The sequence below is a fragment of the Triplophysa dalaica genome, chromosome 20, assembly GCF_015846415.1.
Source record: "Triplophysa dalaica isolate WHDGS20190420 chromosome 20, ASM1584641v1, whole genome shotgun sequence".
Taxonomy (NCBI): Eukaryota; Metazoa; Chordata; class Actinopteri; order Cypriniformes; family Nemacheilidae; genus Triplophysa; species Triplophysa dalaica.
In genome coordinates, this window is record NC_079561.1 from 7,709,836 (window position 1) to 7,725,286 (window position 15,451).

Consider the following 15,451-nt stretch of genomic DNA (forward strand, 5'->3'; position numbering starts at 1 on the left):
CATATCAAGCCTATTAAATGATAATTTATTAAAACAATGTTATAAACCATTCAAGTATATGTGGACCCTGTGATATGTTGCACACTTTGTTGACAAAATCCTGGTGTATGAAACTAAATAAAAAAGTTTCATTGTTTATACACAAACAGTAAGGTTACAGAAGTCTGTTTGCCATTTAATGATTGTCTATAGTTGGGTTTATTCATCCTATAAGCTTGTATTTACTTAATCATTAACTTTCATGGTTTATCTCCCTACCACTAGATGGCAGTCAATGCATTTTTATACGACGAAGCTAAACTTTAAAGGTACTAAATGTGAAACAGAAAGCTCTGGGTTCTCCTGCTGCTTTATTTATAATCATTCAAACTAGTTCGATCTTTTTTGATCGTTTGTAAAGCACACATTTATCTTCGTTACTGTGGTAAGTTATCAGAGCACCTAAACTAACATTAGTGACATTTAGCAAAAAACATGATTGCTATAAACTAAGGGCACTCCATTGCCATTTCATATCAAATGTTGGGTCAAAAGTGTTTATTCAGTTTAGTTTCAAACACCTAGTTTAAAATTGTTCAAAACCTGTTGTCTTACAAACTGCGATTTTAAAATGTTGGTATTTTATAATGCTGCCAGGAAATATCAATTGAATACAGCTACCAAGCTCGTACATTCGTGTATGGAAAATTTAAAGGAGCTAATGTTACGTATGTTGCACATATAGTGTGATAACCTTGTGGTATTTCTTTTACAACCTTACCATGGTCCAGTCTGTTCCTAAATGTCTGAGGGCTCTAAAGGCAGAGTTAACACCGATGAAGATACACAAGATGTAAGCATGTCTAAAATATTTTTTGTGTTATTTCTTAAAGTAATTCCGTTTTATTACTGTTCTCTGTGGTTTGGGGATTCAGATGCTGGTTTAATAGAAGCTCATACCCATGCCAGGGGGTTGTCTCAGTATGGAAAGATTTGTTGTCTTGTGTATTTCAGCGCCCATGCAGCTCGGGATGGAAGCTGGAGTACATGAGTGGAGATTTGTTCACCTGTTCTGTCACAGACGCCCTGGCACACTGTATCAGTGAAGACTGTCGTATGGGAAAAGGTATAGCTGTGCTCTTCAAGAGGAAATTCGGTGGAGTTGAAGAGCTTCTAGCTCAGGGTGAGTGCTCTCTTTGTTACTAGTGCTAAGAAATACCATGTACTTCAAGTTACCTTTTCACCTCCTGTTTAATTATATCCTTTTAACAGGTAAGCATCCAGGACAGTGTGCTGTTCTCAAAAGATCCGGTCGGTTTGTGTATTACCTGGTAATGCTTTTAGGATTTATTAACATTAACTTGTTGTTTCTACTTGTCATGTAAAATGAAATTGTCTTAACTGAAATGCTTTATCTATTTTCTGTTAGATTACAAAGCAAAAGTACAACCAGAAGCCCACATATGACACTCTCAAAAATAGCCTTGCGACAATGAGAGAACACTGCTTGGCCAACAGGGTTAAGAAAATATGCATGCCTCGGTAAACTGACAGAATTACGAGAAATATATATACAGCTTGGATTGATGTTTGAAAAAATGTATTATTTCGGTTTAATTGTTGTACTGTATACACATGACTGATGTCATTTTATCTTGCTAGGATTGGCTGTGGACTCGATAAACTGGAATGGTCAAAAGTTTCTTCCATTATTACTGAAGTCTTCCAGAACACAGATGTTTCCATCACTGTCTATTCAATAGACCAAAGCAAGTCTAAAACTCGTGTTCTTAAAAAATGATACCCGTGGAATTTAAAAATTTCCCTCTAGTTTTCACTATTTTATTTGTCCCTTTGTTATTTTGGGTGGGACGGTTGTAGGTATCTAAGAATAAACACTAATGTATAATGGGTTTTGGGATCTGTTGTTTTTACTTGTTCATCCTGTTGGATATCTAATGTGTTTGTCTGTTCTGTTCACCACCAGAGGGCATGTGTTTTTGTTTTGAATGAAGATATTTAAAACAGTTTTGCTGTCAGTTTTGTTATGATCAGAGCCATCTCTATTTGTTTTTGCAAAGTTAATTCAAGGCCAGTTCTGAAGGTTGGCAAACAATATATAATAAAATAAGGTTATCCTATACATTTAAGAAGCCTCCAAATACACAAGGGTGTTTTGAATTTGATTCCGAAGTTTAAACTCCCAACCAGAAACTTGAAGGGATAGTTCACCCAAAAACTAAACTCCTGTCACCGTTTACTCACCCTCAAGTACATCATAGTAGAACAAATAATTGTGTCATTTATTTAAGAATGTAGGAAAACTGTTCTGCTGCACCTTTGACATTAAAATTTGTCCTTTTATGGTAGTCAATGATGTCCCAGAACTGAAAATTCCTAACATTCTTCCACCTATCTTCCTTTGTGATCAGCAAAAAAAGTTATTTATACAGGTTTGAAACTACTTGTGGGTTAGTAAATGATGACAGCATTTTTAATTGTGGGTGAACTATACCTTAAACAATGTTATTTAATCAAATCTCTATGGCTAACATATTTTTCTACTTTAAAATATCACACAGCTTTTCATCATAATATTGATAGCTATCTTGACAGTCCTCCCAGGGTGTAAAGTTATCTTCCTCGTTCTCTACAAAGGTAGACCAAACGTATACAAAATCCAATGGTCTCATCATGCGTATCTTACACCCCGCACTAACTAGTGCCTGAAGTCCGGCTTGTATTTCTGGCTCCTCCCACAGAAAGAGACGGGAGCAGTGGATGATGAGGCGGAGCGTCTTGCGGGCTTGCAAGATCTCCACAAGCTTAGCAGCACAAACTGCGCAGGGGCTCGAGGACGTGTACCAGGTTACTGTGTAGTGAAGCGTATTGTCGTAATAGGCCAGCACTTGCCGGAAGAAAGCTTCTTCAGCGTGTGAACACGAATGCTCATCCTCCAGAAAACCACGAAGCCCGTCTGGTTCTTCAGTGGCCCCTTGTATGTCCACCTGGTAGCACAGGAAGGTCTTGTTTCGCCCTGAGGAATATTCCACATTTCTAAATTGGAATTTAAAGAAGGTGGGGTTCATTCTGTCACTGTGGGAGAAAACAGATTATTAGGACATTTTAAAGGACGCTGAAAAAAGCCCTATGCTTGTTGAACAGAGTTGGTGTCCAATGGTATTCGGGTCTTGTATTGTTTTACAAGATTGCAAGCTAAAAAATTAATATGAATATTATTTGAAAACACCAAAAATGCTCAAATCCTGGAATGGTTCTGTCTGGTACAGTCCACTATTTCTCTTTTGTTTATTTTATACAAATTTCACCACTGTGTTAGGCTAAATATTAAGATAGGTCACACTGTAAAAATGAAAGTGAGTCCCAAAAGAAAGGAACACATAATGATAGCATGCACTTTAATGATTTAGCAAGAAATTGTTGACCTACCCAACAATGATCTCAAACGGAGGAAGCTCTATAGGCTCCAGTTGATACTCCTCATCTTTGGCTGGTCCCTGAGCTCCTTCTGCGCCTTCTGCTACCTCTCCATTTCCCTGAGGCGTATCCTCATTTTGGGGCAGATTTTCTGGGGCCTTCTCTGACTTTTTCTTCATCTTTCCATCTTTATCTTTGACCTTTTCTTTCTCCTTCTCGGGTTTACTCTCCACTTTCTTCTCTTTCTTCTTCATCAGACCCTTGCTGGGGATCTTGCTGTCCTTTCTCTCCGCCATGACTGAGTTGTGCGATGAGTCAGTGAGTGTTTGAGGGGTGCTGTTGATTTAGAAGCCTATGTGAGTCATAGAGATGACAGCTTGAATATGTTCCTAAGTCTGAGAGCTAGAAACGAAGATAAAGATAACGTGTCACAAACAGGAGCAGGTCAGAGAACGCACAAGGGAGGCAAAGTAAAAGGGCAGCTGCTCTCTCTTGTTTCCATGCTATAAAAAGGCCCAAGGATAATGAGGAAGAGGGGAATTTTCATACGCTCAGTACTTCGGCATTGTTTTAATGTCACCGCCCTATTGTGTTTAACATGTGCATCAACAACTACATTTCTTGCTCAATTTCTGATTAAGATAGCTGAATCAAATTGCATAAAAATGACTTGCTCATAAGTATTTTTCCTTCTCTGTTGATGGGGATATAACCAACAACAGGGAGTTTATTAATAACTGAAATCTGGCAGAAAGCTCGGAGTGATTTGGTCTCTTCACATAGTTGGATCATGTATCAGTTTAGGGACTCACTGCTTTCACATGAAGGTCATCTAAAGAGCAGCATAATAGTGACCTGACCTCTCTGAAGAAATAAAACTCAAGCTTTTTCTTGAACTCATTGACCTGTGAGCAGTCTGTGAGGTCCCTGTTTACAAATACAAAGCAGAAACTTGTTTTTATTTTAGAGGTTGAGGAATAGAGACATTTTCTAGATTAGTCTTGTGTAGAAAATAGTCTGCATTAAATGTGTGACTTTCTGTCAAATGTGGGTTTCCAAAGACAGTATATCAGAACACTGGAAAAATGCAGGGTTATTTTCAAACCATAGCTGGGTTAAAAAGGGAGAAACCATTGGGTTAAATGAACGCAGATTTTACCCAGCATATCGTCGCCATCCTTCCGAAACCTCAGATGTCCAAACTCCATGTTTATGGCATAAAAATGAAATCATGGAAAATGGAGATATGAGGTGTATGGAAAGGACACCAGGGAAGTAAATGTATAGCCCATGGGTTGGGTTTTATCCATTTTTGACCCAACTATGGTTTTGAAAGAACCTAGAATCTTTCAGAATTTATGAGCATAAAAATGGAAAAAACAACCAGAAATTTCATTTTAAGACACATGTAAGAGCTATTGATATTGCTAAAAGCAATTGCTTGTATACAGAACAAAGCTATCAGCTATGGTTTATAATACATCAGTGACAAACGGTTTAAATATAGATCTGTGGGTGTGCGAGCAGCTGGAATGTTTGGTCACGTGTGGCTCATTTATTGTAAAAGTTGACATATGTAAAACTGTAGCTGACCTCCCAATAATGATAATGGACTTCCTGCACCTTATAGCCAGCTGGTCTGTCTCATAAATTAATTAGTTGTATGAAAGCATATTATTGATCAAAAGAATGTTAAGCTGATTGAAAAACTGTCAGATTTACATGTTCTTTTTTTATTGTTATCTCAAATATAACTGGCTCATTGCCCATACAAACCCTACCCAACATATACACATATTGATTCTCTGGCATCTGTTTACGAAGAAATGAAATTGAGGCTCTGCTATCGCTTCCAATATGGTCGGGTCGTTCTGTGAAATGAAATGTCAAATAGACTTTGCTTTTCTATTTGAATGTTGGCTGTTGTCTCGTATTGCGTGTACACAAAAAGAAAATGCAATGTTACCATATGCATATGAATGAAGTAATATGAAATTGTAGTTTTACTGAACTAAATGGGAACAGACGGTTGTTCATTACAGCTACGGTGCAGCAGTGTTGCTCCACCTTACACATAAATCTTTTCGAGATAGAGTTTATTGATTGCATGTCCTGTTTGCAATTTTTACTTTACAGAATACAGGGACATACAGACTGCTAGGATGCACAACTTGAAACAAGTGCACATAACCTATAAATGTAAATGCATACACACTGAGACGGTTAGAAATTGTAAAGTAGAGACAGAAAAATTGACCATTCGGATACAGGTTGAGATAGATACAGGTTAATGACACAATGTAGGGTTTGGTGTCAAATACTTCTTATTGAAATTTTATTGTCCCTACTGCACACCAGCTGCCAGATCCATATCTTGATTTCCCAAAGACTTTACTGCTCTCTATTCACCCAGCTTTTTCCAATTCCCCAAGGTATAGAAATGTAATTATTTTCAATTACAGAGACTGCCTGCAGCTTTCTAGGGGGTGGGTTTTGCACACAAAGAACTCGTACAAAAGGCTTGTCCGGCATATTCTATCTCCATTTGACTAATTATTATTCTTAACGAGTACAAAGCTTAAACCCCAATGTTTAATAAGGACAATTTAGCTTTTATATGAAAACAGTTGGTACCTTTTTCTAGGGTTAAATCGCATGCTGATAGTGAAGGAGAACTTAGTAAATGTTCACAATTATTCAAGTATGTGCAGCTGTGTGCTTTTTTAATCCTGTTACATTTGAAGAACCATTGTATTGGGTTGAAAAATAAAATAAAAAGCTAGAAAGCTTAAACAAAGCCACATTAAGGCAACACTTTCATTAACTAATAACTTTCAATAAATATGGATTAATAGCTCATTGTAAATGTAGACAACATAATCTATTTAACAGTGAACTAACATGAACTACTATCAAACAGTGCTTGTGTTAAAGGGATAGTTCACCCAAAAACAAACATCTTTATGTTGCTCAAGCCTCTTTACTGTGGTACACAAAGATATTTTGAAAAATGTCTCAATAGTTTGTGGCTATACATTGGATGTCAATGTTGTTCTGTCATCAACATTCTTCAAAAAATATTCTTTTGTGTTCTGCAGAAGAAAGAAAGTCATACATGTTTGGAATGTCCCGAGGATGAGTATGTGATGCCAGAATTGTACATTTTAGGTGAACCATGCCTTAAACCATAACGGTTACATCAATAACATCCAGTTTGCTAAAATGGGGATAGAATCAAATTGTCTATAGAAACAATCTACAGCATTTCTATGGACAGATACATCTCAGGCACGATCCCCTTCTAGATTTGAGGTGTTTGGTTTGATATCAGTATAAAGGAAATCCATTAAAGCTTTCTTTGCACTTAAGACCAAAGTATTCTATAGTTAGCTTTTAAGTAAATCAGAGTGTCCAAGTTTTTGGGCAGAAATCTACATTGCTGTGGTTTAAATGTTTTGCTGACCAGGTCAAATATCTGATCCACCGATGTGGTTGTTGCTGGCACGGTGAAAACTTTCTTGGCTACTTGCGAGAGCAAGGGGAAATCGATGGACTTGCGCTTCCAGTATTGCAATGGATCCTCATCCGTTGGTTCTTCGTGGAGATACGTAGACAACTCCTGCTCCACAGTCTTGGCCTGAGCGGTCGGCCTCTGCTTGATAAAAGAGAAGAGCTTGCACCGTTTAGATGGTGATGGCTGGGCCTCTGAATGATGTTCTAGTGGACTTAATGGCTGTGAATGCTTTCCGATCTCCTCTAGCAATACTTGCTTGTGCCAGTCACCGTCACTGCTCCAAGACAGTTTGAATTGCGGATCCAGGGTAGTTGCTGTCACATAGAGAGGGTCTTCAAGAATCCCAGCGAGCCTGCGGTCCAGAGCTTGAGATAATCCCATCACAATCCCTGAACACTGTTGACTATTGACTTCTGCCAGATGCTTGCGAAGACCTAGTACACATGGCAGGGCTAAACTGATGGACACATGCTTGTCACCAGATACCATGTCTGAGGCCTCTTCGAAAGGTTCCAATACCTCCAACAGCTCCCGTACCACAGCTTTTTCTAAACTACCGAGGACTAGATCACTTCTATCCACGATGTCTTCAAGAAAATCCATTGACTCCACCATTTGACGCATTATTTTTAACTGTGCGTTCCAGTACTTGGATGAGGGTCCCTGGTCAACTGAAGAGCCGAAAACTTGAAGCAGTTTTTCAGGGGCTACAGTAGCAATAATATAGTTGTAAAGATTGGCTGCTTTGCTTAAAGGAACAGATATCTGAGAGGAAGCGCACACTCCTTCCTTGACACACTGAGCCAATAATCGAGCAAAGCAGTCTATCCTACTTCGACCAAGACACTGGTCTAAAGACTTGTGGTTCTCCTTAATACCCATGGCCTTCTTATTTTCTCCTGTAACAGCTTCTTCATCGCTACAATCGTCCTCCCCTTCCACTTCATCGCTTCCAATAATATGGAAGCCAGGCAAACGAAAAGCTGATCTTTTTTCAGAAGGCGACGAGTCGGCAACAACTCTGAACACTTTTCCGGAGATGCCGTGGGAGTCGGAAATCTCATCGAACTCGGTGATCATCTGCTGAGTGTTGCTATGGCCTGGAAGAGGTAAACATGCCAAAAGGGCAGATCTGATATTCCAGTCTGTATTTATGAAATGACAAGTCACTCCAAGATACCCACAGTTGACACCCAGAGTGTCAAGAGACATACTGCAGGATTCTGCCCCTTTAAGAGCCTGTTTGGCAGCTTGCTGCACCTGAGAGACATAGGCAGGCAAAAGCTGCTGTTGTATATAATGACATGGTACCGGCATGTAACGGGGCTCCAGAAGCTGAAGCAGCTCACGAAATCCTTCGTATTCCACTATCTGTGCTGGCTGCAAGTCTCGGATGATCATCTTGGCAATGGCTTCAGAGATGAGGGATTGCCGCGGGTCACTGTAGTCAAATTTGTTCATCCCGGTGCCACTTTGAGAGATGACTCGACCACCTGGAGGGCCAGCACACGTCTGCATTGTCTCTCTTTTCACATCTTTCTTCCTTACAAACTCATCATACATAGCTTGATGTTTGCGCTGTGAACATGAACAGTGTTGGGTTAAGTTACTTAAAAAAGGTAATCTGCTACAAACTTTTAACCCTGTATTCAGATAATTTATTAGTTTCTTTTTAATCACTTTTTATGAAGTAATTGCATTTTTATTTCTGAAAATTGGTATGAACATTGACCACATAGACATTAAGCTTTTTAAATCTTCTTAGACTTTTTCCAAGTTATGTGTAATTAACAAACATGTCACGCTTTAGCAAACAAAGAAAACACTCCACAAAATATACTTTCAAATAATGTATGTGCAGTTTTAACAAAATACATATTTCTATTGCGTTGTAACGGATTTTTTACCTACATTAAGATTTTTATATAATGTTTTAAATCAAATATCGCTTTATACAGAATTGTTGAAAGTATATCATACAGTAGTTACATGAAATGATTAAATGATACATAAATTACTTAAAATAGAACAATAATCTCGCAATTTTGTCATTAGTAATATGGCTACCTAACATCTAACAATGAATGTGTCTGTATAGTGTTTCTGACTATTCATACAGATAAACTGCTTATGGAACATGTCACAAAAAGCAACAACAACAAAAAGGACATCATATTAAGTGATCACGCAGAAATACATTATAAATATTCTAAACATTTCCTTATTATGACAAGTGTATAAATGTCTTTTATATTTGTATTGGCTTTCTCTGAGATAGAAGTTAACCTTTACCTTTAAATGTGTAACGAAGTTAGAAGTTACTGTCCTTTTCGCCTGAATCCTTGTGCCACAAGCTTTGCAGTTCGATTCAATTTTGCCATTTTCCCCCTCACAGACGATATTGAAATAATCCAGAATGGAGACCCTAGATTTTGACGCCATTTATGATTTTTTAACCTTCCACAATGGATATAATACATTTAAAAACGAATCAAACTGACCATCTATTCCTTTACACATCAAAAAAAATCTGTCTTCATTTTCCTATTCATATTAGCAGCCTTGTCTGGATGTAGAGATATAATCTGACCGAGATAACGCGTTCACCTTTGCTGACACTGATCATAGTAAATTATATTTTTAAATTGCGGTAAAACACAAAGAGCATAAATCCATCAAACCTGCTAAAGTCTACAAACGTTATATTGTTTGCCGCATCAGTCGTGATGTAAATATTCCCCTATCCGCTAGCAGCTCTTTTGCGATGAACAGCACCAGGAAGTAGATCGCTCGTGGACTGCGGTTGCCAGATTGGGTGGACAATTTCCAGCCAAAAGACTCTCTAAAACCCGTCCACTCCGACGAAAACCTTCCCAAATATTAACTGCCAAAATAAAGTGATAGAAATGTGTTGCATTATCAATCAACGATTATAATGACCATTTTATCTCTTTAAAAGTAGGTCAATATGACAAAATATAATAGAAACCAGGAAAACAGATTAAACGGATCAAACATAGCAAATGCATCGAAAGTTAGAAATTATGACTAAAATGTCCAGAAACCACTTCGAAGCGGCAATCAAGAAATGAACCAATGACATTAACCCTTAAAAAACACATGCTATGCGAATTCTTGTGCAAAAAGTGTCCGCTATAATATATCGGAAAGCAACGTGAATGGGCATTTTACACTCGTTCATGAACTTCATGCACACACCACGACGATCACCAAAATGTGCAATCCATTGATACATACATATTTATCCCTATTGATAAAACTACTGTATGTATGACTGAGTGCTTAGCAGTGGTGTAGTCCTACCAAAAAGAGTGGTACACTATTACCGCCGACCCCAACTGATCAAAATAAGACAGAAGTCAGTGTTTGTTTTTCTAGTTATTTTACATTTATTACAGTTAATTATGCCATTTATTCATAATAATGCATAATTATTCACTTATGCTTTAATTATGAAGTTATGGCACTGGTAATTAAGTTGGAAAAGGTTAATAAAAAACAGGTCACACCAGTAGGCTACTGTTGACCACAATACCATCTTTTTACAAAGTTTATATTTTTAACACACCCCATAGCCTACACAAAATTACGTTAAAAAAATGCAGGATTTCACTTGGTACATGAAAAGAGATTGGTTCCAAAAGGAGATATTTTAACGTTTAATCTTTTTTTCAAAATTCATGGTTTTTATTATGTTATACATTTTTCTGGGTTGTGTTAGCTGGATTTTTTAGTTAATGTGGCTTAAATCAAATCAAACCAACTGCAGTTGGGTTGATATTAATTGGAATGCACAATCTAAATGCACACGTTCTCACTTTGGAACCAAACTCTTCATATACAGACTGCGAACACTTACATTTCTGTGGGGAAAAAACTTGATTTAAAATGTACCTTATTTAAAATGTAGAATAAACGCAACAAGGATGTTTGAAACAACTGTAAAGAGAATGATGATACAGAGAAGATTCTGACTTGTAACCGTATTGCTATGGAAGTGCTTTGTTTCATATTCGTCGCGTGTCATTTAGATATTAAACACTTATGATGATGAGGCGGGGCCGCGTGAAATATTGTGTATATTATTTTATGTATTTTATGAAATGTACAAAATTGTAAGAAAGAATCGCGAGTTTAAAAATAAAACAGGAAAAGGGCAATCCAGTTAAAGGGAAACTACCACATGCTACCACGAATGCAGCTTGGAGATATTTTAAGCAGGAAAACAAGTTGGTATAGGGAGTGTATAAGCTAATATAAATCTTTAGAAGTCGTTATACTCAAACAGCCCTGTTGTCAAAGTAAGCAACTACCACTGCTTAATAGACATCTATAACAGTGCACAACAAATGATATAATCATGTTTTGTAAGCCTTATCACATGTGACCCTGCCTTTCCACCTTGGCTACAGTTTGCCAATAAAATGGCCACCTAATAAAATGACACAATTTGTGGTGCATGCATAGGATCGGAACAATATCAGGGGTCTTCAACTACTTTTCCTTGAGGGCCAGATTCCAAAAGTACACTGTAAAAAAATGCCTGTAGAAATTACAGTATTAGTGGCAGCAGTTTGCTTGTAACTTACTGTAGATTTACATTTATGTAATTTACTGGCAACAGTTTGTTCAAAGATAAAGGATCATTAAAGCGGCCGTGCAACTATGTGTCATGCATATCGACTTCTTCACAATGTTAAACGTGCTGTCTTCTCATGCTTAACATGGTCAACTTGTCAAAAAGAAGAAAAAACGAGATGGGCGTATTGCGAACATATAAAACTGTTTCATAACAACTATTCTTAGTCACTTATTTGGGCAAAACTCCCGGAAAAGTACGAACTAGAAGAAACTAGAAGATGTAATCAGAAAGTATTGTTGGTTGCATTGGTTTTTCTGCAACTTTTGCAGTTTGTAAAAGAGTAGCAAATCACTTTCTTCTCATATGCCAAGTTTACAACCTGAACATTCACTATGATGCCAGGTTCGTCGCACAAAACCCGCACCAAACACATTTTGTTGCAATAGAGACGTTCAACAAAGTTTGAGGAGTCACCAGGTTGGACAGAGAACATTGGTTTTAAATATGGTAGTGCCGGAAGTGCACCCCTGTTCTAATGGAAATGCAATCCAATGAATCCATTTGACATTGAATTGTTATGATCATTAATGACACATTCAGTATTCATTATCAGCAAGAACACAATTTTTGTTGCCATCATTCACCATTTTACTTCCTAAGAGTAAAACCATTTCGTACATAGCCGTATGAAGCATATTTGCATTTAATAGACCACAATTATTTTTACAAATCATTTACATCATTTTTTGAAGTATACTTATTAAATGAGCTTTACCCGTAAAAACAATGCATTATTCGTCATGCTTTACTACAGCTAACATTAACAATGGCTCAAGAGGTCCCATCAGTAAACATTTTATAAATAAAAACAGTTGTCAAACACACCGTGGGGATGTGTCTTTTTAAAGGGATAGTTCACCCAAAAATACAAATTCTGTCATTTTTACCCTCAAGTTTTTGCAAATCTGTTTAAATTTCTTTGTTCTGATGGACACAGAGAAAGATTTTTTGGAAGACCCAAACAGTTCCTTGACCCCATCGACTACTGATTTTTATACTGTTGAACACAAAAGAAGATATTTTGAGGAATGTATGACAGCAAACCGTTTAAGGGCACTTTTGACTACCTTTTGACTAGTGGGGTCCAATAACTTTTTGGTTACAAGTATTCTTCCAAATATCTTTCCCTGTGTTCAAACAAACAAAAATATTTATACCGGTTTGGAACCACTAGAAAGTAAATCATGACAGAATTTTCATTTTTGGCTGAACTATCCCTTCAATGTTCATACAATTGTTAATAAATTAAAGTTATAGAATTAAAGTAAGAAAAAGTAACTGTTAATCTTTTATTATTTCTGGTTTGCTCTTTCCTGATTTCTCTTGCATTTCTTTCATCTGGGCCTGCATTTCTTTCCTTGTAGCCAATATTGTACTCTGTACGGACGCAATCTCTGCTGAGAGAGTGATCACTAGTGAAAAGAGGGGAAATGCATAATTGGTGACGCACAATAAACCAACATGAAAACACAATATACTTTATATGACAAAAAAACAAATTGATGGGAAGTCTTCAAATTGATACTGTCAATCTCTATTGTGTGTGTTTAATAGAAGTGTAACATTTCCGGCGGTGAATTGACAGTAAAGGTATTCTATTCACATTACTTTGATTTGTTTGAGCGGACAGTTGTACAGGACCACAAGAGTTGCGGGAAAAGTAATAAAACATTAAATGACGTGCTTTATTACTTTTCTGTGACTCTTGTGGTCCTCTATAATACTGAGAGGTAAAACACTTCAAACATATTAGCAAATATAATATCATTAAAACATAAAAACAAGCAGTAAAAACAACGAGCATAACATTAAAAACAAGCTCACCTTCCCTAAAAGCAGCTTGAGCTTGTTTCAGATTCTGTGGTACAAGAATTCCAAACCATTTTAAAGGATCTCTGTTTTCTGGTGTGGTTGACTCAGTCTTAGTTTTTCCTTGATGGTCAGTCTCCTGTTGCTCAGAAGCACCTTCCTCTTTATTTTCCTTTTGTTTGGTATTTATTCTCCTTCTAAGAACTGAAATTTAAATAATAATATGTTGAAAAACAAAACACTGCGTTTATTAAACAACTTTAGACACCATGGTAAAGCACCCCTGTGGATTTTATCGAGTCAGTCATACCTCCCTCCTTTGCTCCAATGTCTTCTATCGAGTTATTTTTTGTCAATTCATCCGTTTTGTTTTCTGTTCTGTTACATTTAAACTCAACTGTTCCACTTTCCATCAAGCTGTTAAAACACAAAAAACATACATTTAAATAATTTAATACTTTTTCACAAATGAATGTTATGTCGTTTTATAAAAATTATGGACCTGTCCTCCACATGAACAAGCGGTTCCATCTCACTTGCATACTGTAAAGAGGAGACTTGCTTATTTCCCATTGAATAACGTGCCTTGGCTATAGAAAACCATCCCTGTGTAACAACATTAAAGAGCAGTGTATTAAGAATTCTCCAAATCAAATGTTCAGTGTATATGTAATTATGAAACAAACTGGTTGTAATTTAATCAGGGATTCGTTTTTGTTCGCTTACCCCTTCTATAAGTGAATTCAGTTTGTGCCTTTTCTCTTCCAAAGCCTCGAGCTGGTCCATGAACAGTAATAACTGCTCATCCAAACAAATGTGTTGATCACGCATTTCTACAGTTTTGTCTGAATAAACAAATAAGCAATATTTCGCTGAAGGAAAGTTAATGACCTGACAACAGAATATAAATATGAAATGTTTTGATGAAACGCTAGCAGTAGCACTAGCTGAGTGAGGTCGTCGAAGCTTTACCGGTCACGTGACAAACAAGTCATATGATATAAAATGGTACCGGTTACGAATTCTGTTAACTGTTTTTTTGTGTGCTTGTATGCTCTTTTTGATTTCTGAACCACTGAATAAGAATAATTTTAACGATGGTTTAAAAGGCATGGATTTATAATGTGCTATTATGTGTAAAAATGTATGAATATTCTGAACTCAATAATTACCTGACTTGCGCAAATGAAGAGTGCTTCAAGATTTTGCCCTGTTATGTGTCGTTTTTAGCAAATTATTTTTTTGTACACGATAAACTCTATCGTCTTTTCTGTTAAAAAAGCAAAAATTCACTTCCCATACCGGGAGTCGAACCCGGGCCGCCTGGGTGAAAACCAGGAATCCTAACCGCTAGACCATATGGGAGATATGTGAAGACATAGAAGTAAGACTTTTTAAAATGATTGGAAACAATGCGTGTACTCTCTACAAGGTGAATTGTTTCTTATTTTCGCTTTAAACGGCTTTTCTGTATTGTATATAATACTGTATGATTATTGTTTTTAAACACAACCGAGTAGCTTCAGTTTGTTAACTTTGCCACAAGCTACCTTACGCAAACGATCATATGATGCTGTATGAGAATGACTTTTGAAACAACATTGAATGAGTATGAAACCATCCTTTACAGTTAAATTAGTTAATAGCGTGCAAGGTTAGGTTTTATGCATTCAAAGATCGGTATTATGCATTCCAAACATTACATCATTTATAACAGAACATGAACAGAACTACACTGACGTGTTGATGCAAGTACAAATTCGCAATCGCATCTGTCTCTTCCACCACCTCTGGTAGCTCGCCGTGATCGTATAGTGGTTAGTACTCTGCGTTGTGGCCGCAGCAACCCCGGTTCGAATCCGGGTCACGGCAGGGTTAAGTCCCTATCACGGCACATGAGGTAAATTTTTCATCTTTTGAAATTCTAATTTGTAGCTCATCCTTACAAGTGATAACCGTAATGGTAGTCAAATCGTATTTATCGATTATTCTGTAATAAGTAATGTGATTCACTCATTCACACCTTCCGCAATTGTGACGCCATTCAT

General features: G+C 37.0%; 4 protein-coding genes and 2 non-coding genes across 6 annotated transcripts; 2 read left to right on the forward strand and 4 right to left on the reverse strand.

Annotated features, from left to right (window-relative positions):
- The first annotated feature begins 290 nt into the window (after positions 1 to 290).
- Positions 291 to 1,892, forward strand: oard1 (O-acyl-ADP-ribose deacylase 1). The gene is made up of 6 exons (XM_056733237.1): positions 291 to 424; positions 771 to 832; positions 994 to 1,162; positions 1,252 to 1,310; positions 1,409 to 1,521; positions 1,642 to 1,892. Exons 2-6 carry the CDS (start codon positions 782 to 784, stop codon positions 1,778 to 1,780), a joined length of 531 nt encoding a protein of 176 aa, XP_056589215.1. The 5' UTR covers positions 291 to 424; positions 771 to 781; the 3' UTR covers positions 1,781 to 1,892.
- A 139-nt stretch (positions 1,893 to 2,031) lies between these two features.
- apobec2b (apolipoprotein B mRNA editing enzyme, catalytic polypeptide-like 2b) lies at positions 2,032 to 3,862 on the reverse strand. Its single transcript, XM_056733235.1, has 2 exons — positions 3,430 to 3,862; positions 2,032 to 3,075 (listed from the first exon to the last, which is right to left on the reverse strand). The coding sequence occupies exons 1-2, from the start codon at positions 3,711 to 3,713 to the stop codon at positions 2,541 to 2,543; spliced, it is 819 nt and encodes a 272-aa protein (XP_056589213.1). The 5' UTR covers positions 3,714 to 3,862; the 3' UTR covers positions 2,032 to 2,540.
- A 2,252-nt stretch (positions 3,863 to 6,114) lies between these two features.
- On the reverse strand, positions 6,115 to 9,717 carry si:dkey-109j17.5 (zinc finger BED domain-containing protein 4). Its single transcript, XM_056733254.1, has 2 exons — positions 9,224 to 9,717; positions 6,115 to 8,509 (listed from the first exon to the last, which is right to left on the reverse strand). Exons 1-2 carry the CDS (start codon positions 9,371 to 9,373, stop codon positions 6,782 to 6,784), a joined length of 1,878 nt encoding a protein of 625 aa, XP_056589232.1. The 5' UTR covers positions 9,374 to 9,717; the 3' UTR covers positions 6,115 to 6,781.
- A 2,502-nt stretch (positions 9,718 to 12,219) lies between these two features.
- Positions 12,220 to 14,369, reverse strand: ccdc115 (coiled-coil domain containing 115). Its single transcript, XM_056733299.1, has 5 exons — positions 14,130 to 14,369; positions 13,906 to 14,009; positions 13,714 to 13,820; positions 13,419 to 13,607; positions 12,220 to 13,006 (listed from the first exon to the last, which is right to left on the reverse strand). Exons 1-5 carry the CDS (start codon positions 14,232 to 14,234, stop codon positions 12,876 to 12,878), a joined length of 636 nt encoding a protein of 211 aa, XP_056589277.1. The 5' UTR covers positions 14,235 to 14,369; the 3' UTR covers positions 12,220 to 12,875.
- Positions 14,370 to 14,696: 327 nt separating this feature from the next.
- Positions 14,697 to 14,768, reverse strand: trnae-uuc (transfer RNA glutamic acid (anticodon UUC)). Its single transcript has one exon. It is a non-coding gene; the product is annotated as a tRNA-Glu (tRNA).
- Positions 14,769 to 15,203: 435 nt separating this feature from the next.
- trnah-gug (transfer RNA histidin (anticodon GUG)) lies at positions 15,204 to 15,275 on the forward strand. Its single transcript has one exon. It is a non-coding gene; the product is annotated as a tRNA-His (tRNA).
- Positions 15,276 to 15,451: the final 176 nt, after the last annotated feature.